General features: G+C 39.3%; 1 protein-coding gene across 1 annotated transcript; it reads right to left on the bottom strand.

Annotated features, from left to right (window-relative positions):
- Positions 1–5,826: 5,826 nt before the first annotated feature.
- On the bottom strand, positions 5,827–7,068 carry LOC140236539 (4-galactosyl-N-acetylglucosaminide 3-alpha-L-fucosyltransferase FUT6-like). The gene has a single exon (XM_072316464.1). It carries the CDS (start codon positions 7,066–7,068, stop codon positions 5,827–5,829), a length of 1,242 nt encoding a protein of 413 aa, XP_072172565.1.
- Positions 7,069–8,641: the final 1,573 nt, after the last annotated feature.

The raw sequence follows: 8,641 nt of genomic DNA, 5'->3' as shown, positions 1-8,641 counted from the left end.
GGCGCACAGTAATCACATGAAGCCACATGATCACACCGTGTGAACATTATTTAATCACAGGGGTGTGGTACATTCATAGACAGAAGAAGCCTTGTTATAACAGTTCTTGCCGATCCGATTACCAGAGTCAGCGAGAGGACGCTTCGACTGACTCGATACACAAATCGCCGCACAAAAGGCCTGTATAAAGTAGAATACGGCGTATAATAGTACACACACAAAAAAAAGAAAAATGGAAAGACGTATACATACGATACGGATAACGCGACACCAATACCCTCTGCCAGCGCGTCCCTCCTAACCGAGCCTAGTGATCTTTCTCTCTTTACTCAACCACTTTTGTTCTAATATTGGTCACCTGCAATAAAAAAAAAAAAAACACACACACATAATTCAAACATTCACACACACCGACACACAACCTCGTAGTGCTCTTTGTTGAAATTAAAACGTCTTCAAACATTTACTATGCTTGACATCGGAACATGATTCAAACGTGATAAGAATTCAAATATTTTTCTGTCTCTGTCTCCCTCCGTATATCTCTCTATACCTTCATCAATATTATTTATATACCTCTTTCTATATCAGTTTATATATCTCTCCATCCATCTTCACATCTATCTAGCTCTATATTCATCTATTCGTTTTTGAATCTATCCATCTATCTCTATTCTATCTGGCCATCTATATCTATTTTTATGTATTCAGCTTTTTTCATCTATTTATTTCCATCTAAATTCCTTTCCCTTCTATTTTATCTATTTTGTCCTTTTTCTCTTTCTGTCTCCACGTGACGAGAGATTACGCCATCAATGGTGCAGTCTGCTATTGTGACGTGGCGAAATTAGTACGTGGTCACGTGCCACTGGGTTGTAAGCATCATCATCACAACAGCAACAACAATAGCAGCAAAGGATACTCTCGTAACTGAATAGCGGGACTGGCAGGGCGCATTACATCTGACTCCCGTATTAGTTTAAGGAAATCACAACCCATTACATTGAGAGCACGATAGTCCCGTTATATTTCTTGGATATAGCGTTTCGAATTATACTCTTCTCATTTTACTTTGTTTTGCTTAAGCAACCTTAATCTCTGTTACCAGGGAAAGTGAAATGTATATGTTCTTTTCGAAAAAAAAAAGAAATAAAATTTGAATTGAATTGAATTGAATTGAGAGAGAGTAATATATATATATATATATATATATAGAGAGAGAGAGAGAGAGAGAGAGAGAGAGAGAGAGAGAGAGAGCAACTGTTAAACACATCTCTTTCTCTAACTTTAAGCGGATTTGAAAGGGCACGCGATACCCCAAATCCTTTCCCTCGGGCAAATACATCCTGGGTCTACTGGCGCTAGCTGCTGCCGTAAAACGGTTTTAATCCACGAAATACCATGCCGAAAATATTTGATACATAATCCTTGCATTTTGTGATCTTTGACCTTCACCACTTCCTTTCCATCACATTCATTTTTGAAAAATGACGTGTCCTTGGTCATGATAGTGAAGCTTCTTAATTTTGCATGACAGAAACACTGAAAAAAAAAAGCAAAAACCCCAAATAGCCAAGCACATAATGATTGATGCCATATCACTGGCCCTACCGTTGATAACTAACAGAAGCAAGTCGAGTATAATTCAAATCGAAATCTTACCTTTGAATGCTTTTACATCAGGCAAAGCATATTCTGTTCAAGCTATGACCAGAAACAGCAGTCTCGCTAAGAGAAATCCAATTCAAGACTTAATTTCATTTCGGGGCAGCAATACATTCTAGGCAGTAGCATTCAGTAGCATTTTTTTTTTTACTTGCTTCCATTTGCCATTATAGTGACAGTTTTCAATTCTTTTTATTCATTCATTACATGATTATTTAATGCTTTATGATCAACACAAGCATAAGTAAATCATGAATCATACATCAAGGGTATTAACAGTAATTGCTGGAATGCCACGCAGTATCATCAATTCTAACCAGCGACTATAAATAGATTCTATACAAATCTAATGCCAAATTCCTCGTAATCTCATTGTCCATGGGTACGTCTATACAGAAATGTCACTGACCTGCGAAGTAAAGTCAGATAAGTGACAGAATTGATGGCCGCTATAAAGTGGAAAGCGTCACTTTTTAAACATCATTGCCGCTGACACTTCAATGGAAGAGGATTTTCAGAACCGAGGGTTAGAACCAGAGCCGAGGACTGAAATAAGTGTTTGTGCGTCTATGTGTCGATGAGGGCGCCTCTGTTTGAGTTGCGGAAAGAATTCACGAAGGAAAGGAAGGTAGTAGATGAGTCAGTGATCCTCCTGCTACTTGAACATGTGCAGTGATGGAATCAAGTGGGCCCTACGATGAGCTTTTGTTCTTAATTCTGACCAACTAAACCCAGAAAGCATGTGATTTTGCTACAGTGTTATAGATTTCTGTTCCCGTCGATCCCTTCGTAAGGTTTGTTGATATGGGAACATTATTTCTCAATGCTAACAGACTTATTCATATTTTGGTTACGTACATTAATCTCCTTTTCATAGACACATGAGATTCATGTTCTAAACATGTTTAGAAACCGCATTTTGCATGACTTGTTATTTCTTATTTTCACAGTCATTCAAAACTTCAGTTGTAATCCCTCAAAGCATATGGCCAACTGCAGGCAACCATGCATTGACAACAGGTTGATAGAAATATTGTGAGTAAAATAAAAACAACACATTGTATACAATGGTGAACAACCCACTACATTTTCCCCCGCACGCTGAGAATGCTTCATTCTTATGGTGAATGCAAGCAACGATTGCAACTATATAGGGGCATTCTATAAAGCGTTTTGTCAGATATTCTATCTGACAAACTGATATAAGCTAGTGAAATCATAGCAAAGCATTTGATTCTGCTGAGAGCATATTTGTCAGAAAACTATCCGACAAAACGCGTCACAAAATGACCCCTGCATGGGGTGTGCACTGAAGATGTCTACTGCCCTCTACTGCCTACTGCATGACAGACACCCCTGCCGATAATATTGAGTTATACATATTGTATACTACAATACGATAACTATAACTAAATATCTTTTTTTTTCTTTTTTCCTCACACAAACCATATTCCATAAAATCACTCCTCATGTTCCAAGTTCTTTGATTTATATAGTTTTTTTGTTGTTGTTGTTTTTGTTGTTGTTGTTGTTGGGTTGTTTTTTTTTTTTGGTTTTTTTTTTGTTTGTTTTTTGGTTTTTGTTCTTTGTTTGTTTTTTTTTTTTGCTTGTTCTCCGCTTGTAAAGATAGTTGAATTAGGCGATGAAAAATTTGGGACGTTAGGACAATGTTGGATGATACATACAATGGTAATAAACGGCAAAAGGAAAAGAATACAAATGGTTGTAAAAATCATTGTGGACAGATTTTGACATCTATAAGGAAAAATAGAAATAATTGTATATATTGCAAAAGCAACAATGGTTTATTATCTATCTCTTACTGGCGGAAAGTGGCTTAAAAATGGGTGAAATATTTGAATTCAAGATCAAACGAAGTAAATTAGCAACAGGCAGTGTTATCATTCTTCACCTTCAAGGCTTGCGAAGTAAAAATCCAAAATATGGATAACATTATGTATATATATATATATATATATATATACACATATATATTATGCTTAGGAATGTGTACAATCGTTTTTGTGTGTGTTTGTATCTCTTGCTTCTCAGAATTGCTCAGAAAGAAAGAGGTTTCTTCAGTGGGTTTATGAATACTAATAACTCTAATTTTCTGCTACGACGAGAGATGATGTAGCAAAGCAATAAATTGTTGCTAAAGTGCTGTCTCCATAGAAAAAAAATTATCAGATGTCTTACCAATGATACCATAGCTGTTAACAATCCTTTTCGGTTGCATTTAACTGGGAATTAAACCCACTGAAATAATAATACATGTGGATGGAGGGGATGCAGCACTTTCAGTCAATAGAACTTATCAGTGAAGTTTTAGGGAAATCGAAGAATCCGATTAAAAGTTATGAACCTTTTAAAATTTCGGTGCAGCAATTGCTGGATGAGAATTCTACTTCACTTCTTGAAGTCACGTATGTATAACGATAACCAATAGATTATGAGTAGGCAACTTCTATGAAAGATAATAAAGCAAACTTAAAGACTACAAAATTTTCTCTCTTTTTTTTTTTACTGAAAAGCACACGTTTCCTCGGCTTGTTTTTTACTTTAAAAGGGCAATTCAACCTGCACGACCTGCTTTCTAAAAGGGGTACGTCAAGCGCTCTTTCATTATGCTGAAAAAAGTGGAATTATCTTTATTTTTCATATTTCATATCGTTTTCCATGTACATGACGTCACAAAGAATTGTAGTCTTCTCATCCATCGATGATGTGCTTTACTAATATTGCTACATTTCCTCAATAATTCACATATTTTAGGGTTTTATTTTCCTTCAACAACGAGTTTTAGATGTGCGACGGTATTAAAATTTCACGACGCGCCTCCTCCCAGGTTGGACAATGGAAACAGCTGTCTCGCGCATGTGCAGAATAACATTTTTTTTTTTTTTTTTTGCCTAAATAGCCGCGTCGTAGGATTAGCGTCGCAGAGATAAAACTCATTATTTAATTACGAATCCATCAGGAAGAGGGCTCCATCAGGCTATGAAGTTATTATGTAGGCATGTTTAATAGAATCATTAACCAATCAAGTCTAAGAAACCATGTTTCTGCACTATGATGCTGTGTGTGGGTTTTTTTTTTTTATATTCTTATTCCCAGACATTTATCATTAATTGTTATTATTTCAGAAGTAGAATTACTAGAAAGGAGACACGTGTTTTTGTTCGAGCCCTACTTTGTTCATTGTTTATTTCAGTATCGATAGCAGAATTGCCAAAACCACAATACAATTTGATTCATAACTATTAAATCCATAAATTGACGCTACAGTTACGCTACAAAGAATACACATAATACTTCTGTCACAATTCGGCACATTTTTTTTTTTTTTTTTTTGCATTGTTTCAGCTTGATTTGGTGGAGATATTAGAGATTTTGCAAGTTATTTTTTTTCAATGCAACAAATGCAAATACAGATTTAGCAGCTATAGATAGGGACTAGATTTCGATTTCTGAAGCGAGAAATTCTCAGTACTACAAAGGTTAATGCAATGCCATAATATTATTTTATCGTTGATGGTATAGAAAGTACACACAATCGAGTTAATTTACATCATAACCTTTGCCTGCAATTGTCAGCATTTCAGCATAAATCACGTGTATGGCTTTGAATACCGAATTAGCATGGGGCAAGATGAGAGGTTAATACTTTAAGAGGTCTAACTATTTCTCCTATTTTTTTTAATCATACAAGAGTAGATTTTATTGTCCAGTCTAAGCGCTCTTCTTTTGGAATACCCGATATCATTGTACACCAGGGACCCGTTGCATAAAAGTTACAATTATGGTAACTTTGCCATCAAAATAACTTCCATGGAATTCTTGATTTTGATTGGCTGTTGAGTATTGTTGCCATGGTAGTTACCGTTGGCAGGCGAAGTTACCATAATTGTAACTTTTATGCAACGGGCCCCAGTATTTCAAATACTCTTTGGTGCAACAGGTGGTCAATAGGTCACTTTGAGTATAGACGTCTTGTCCAGAGTGTAGTAGCTGGGCCGGATTCGAATCCATGATGACCTTATTCAACATTTCAGAACCAGTCTACTAATATATGGTGCTCCATTTACAGTGGTACATGTGTTTCAGTGAATGTTATTTCCTTATCCCACTCCATGTATTATATCACATAGTATCAGTGTTTCAGTATACTTTCCAAAGTGCCCAGTGGTTGAACGCCTTGTACTGCCGATCAGGAGTGAACAATTGGAGCGCACTTGCATCCGGGTTCTTGCGACAGCCGGTAAACCAGCTGGACTTGCCCAGAGTCTTCAAAGCCTGAGGTTTACCGTCGGATAGATGAGGAAGCGTCCTGCAGACCTCCTCTGGCTGAATCGAAGAAGAGAATTGTAGGCGTCCCACTTCTCTCCAGTCGAAAAACCTGCTGTATTCTGCTTGATCCTTACCCAAATCTTTGATTAGGTTGGCCAAATCGTCGAGGGATTTATAATCAGCTATGTGAATGTATGAGTTTGGTGGGGCCATCCTCTCCAGGTCCGATTTGGGAACGCCATAAATGACCGGAACGACACCATTGGCAAGAGCCAGCGTCCAAAAGTCGTCCGGGATGAGGTCGTTGCATTCCGTGTTGCCGAGAATGAGTTGAAATTTGTACTGTTGCATGACTCCGACGCATTTGTCGGACCGCTTCGGCAAGCAACGTCTATTACCGCAGTCGCCGTACTCATGAAGCGGTAAGCGCGCCCGCAGTCTGCTCAGAAAGGGCTTGCGCGGCCAGAACACTTCATGACAATTACTGGACATCCATGCAATGAGATTTTTCTTGTTCGAGATGTCTTCATCAGACAGCTTCTTCGCCGGATCCGTACCGTTGCGAAAGACGCGATACTTCGCATATCGCACATTTATGTCCGAATCCCATCTGTACGTCATTAACTTGTGGTATTTCAGCTGAGATAACTGGAGCTCTTGATTCCTCTGCACTAGCCGATGGGGTGAGTGGGTGCTGTAGAAAATCCAGGTCTGTCCCGGTTCCGGTGTTGTATTTATCAACGTTTCCATGCGTCCTCGGAACGCCGTCGGTAACATCCCGAAAATGACCGCGTCTTTCCCACGAAACTCGGCGACATCGGTACCAAGAGACAGCTCGACCGAACAACTACCGGTTAATTCTTCGCATCGAATGCTCGCGGCTTGCTTACTTTCAAAACTCTGTGTAAAAAGTTCGTACAAACTATCAAGTTGGCTTGCTGGCTTAAAGTCCTTCAGGTCACCGAATATGTGAATTCTTTTCAGGCATAAGCTCATTGAAGTTGCGGTGACGTTATCCAAGTGATGCTCCACAGCTAAATCCTGTTTGTCTTTTCGGAAGTCATGTAATTCAGCAACGGTTTCCTTCCCGAGGTGATCGTTGACTATCAGCATCGCAATCCAGACCAGAATTACAAGCAGGAGCACAACTCGTACTTGATACCCCTATAAACGGAAAACAGATAAAGAATATCTTGACATATATGATAATGACGTCAACTGTAAAGTTGGTGGGCAGTAAAAGATATTAATGCTTCTAAACCCAGAAACCGGCTCTACGGACATGACGGAAGGGGAGCAGCTAAACTGTTCTCAGGAATTTCTCCAAGAGAAAAGGACAGATAATGGCTTCTTGATCATTCATTTCCATTCAATTCAATTCATTTATTTTAATTCTTCTTTTTCCAACAAAACAACACATGATAAATCTGAAATTACATCATAAACATAAACATTCGACTTTGCAAAAGATAAATGATACAGATAAACACAAGAATTCATACTGGCAAAAAAAGTACAAAGTTATGCTTTAGTTGAGAAAAAGAAAAGAGCTGAGAGGTCCACTAAAAAGCAAGCTTGTATGTTGTGAACCACTCAAAAAAGAACAAACTTATGTATTACTTATTTACAAACACTTATCACTTCTTACAATCACTTATCATTTCTGAGGGGCACCTTGTTACGGCACATTTTGGTAAAGTGCACATTTTGGTAAAATTACCAAAATGTGCAGTTACCAAAATGTGCAGGATATTGACGGCACATTTTGGTAACTTTCTGCTCCTCCACAATCATCACAAAAACAAATTGTAAGTGCAGTTGGTTTTTATCCCCACCGAATGAGTTCGGCAGCCTAAAGGCCGTGTCACACCTTTCCGGGCAATCTACGCGGGCTTGTTGCGAGTAAGGTTTTCCCAGCACGCAGGAAAATTATCTCGCTATCGCAGCCAAATTTTGAGCAGCACCTCGCGGGCAACTCTCACGCAGGTACTTCGCAGTCCCCGTATGCGGTCAGCGTGGCCAAGGTAATGACATTCTGCCATTTCTGTTGGACTTCTGCCATTCCTTCAGATGAATTTCTGAGTTGTCAGCCCCCACGCGCCTGGCACGCAGGTCACACAGAATACCCGCAGGAAGAACATAAGTACCACGCATCCAGCAAGGAAGACACATATTATGCACAACTCGCGCAAAATCCTTGTCCACCCTCAGAAATTGTCCGATAGGACCTATGCTGGAAAATCCTCACACGCAACAAGCCCGCGTAGCTTGCCCGGAAAGGTACGTATGACAAGGCCTTAACATGGGTGAGTCGTGGGAATTGCCCGCAGAGGTACACGCAGAACGCCATTAGGAGGGCCTTAGCGGGCATCACATCGCAGCAACTCCCACGCATGTATTTCGTAGTCCTCGTATGCGGCCAAATTAATGACATTCTGTGGTACTTCTGCCATTCCTTCAGAGGAATTCCTTCACTGAGTTGTCAGCCCCCACGCACCTGGCACGCAGGTCACACAGCATACCCACACGAAAAGCAATCGCAAAAGCTTACTCGAGCCTTCAGCTCGGGTGAGCTAATGTCTTGCCTGTCTTTACTGCTGCAGCAGGATCATATCACCTTAACTCCTTGACCGTATTATAAATCTCAAGCCCATCCATGGGTTTTTAGTTCAGTTACCAAAATGTG

Source organism: Diadema setosum, chromosome 13 (genome assembly GCF_964275005.1).
Source record: "Diadema setosum chromosome 13, eeDiaSeto1, whole genome shotgun sequence".
In the NCBI taxonomy this organism is placed as follows: Eukaryota; Metazoa; Echinodermata; class Echinoidea; order Diadematoida; family Diadematidae; genus Diadema; species Diadema setosum.
This window is presented reverse-complemented; position numbering and strand designations above follow the sequence as displayed.

Bases quoted from the DNA above. Each gene is read 5' to 3' on its own strand.
- LOC140236539 (XM_072316464.1), bottom strand. From the start codon at position 7,068: ATGCTGATAGTCAACGATCACCTCGGGAAGGAAACCGTTGCTGAATTA.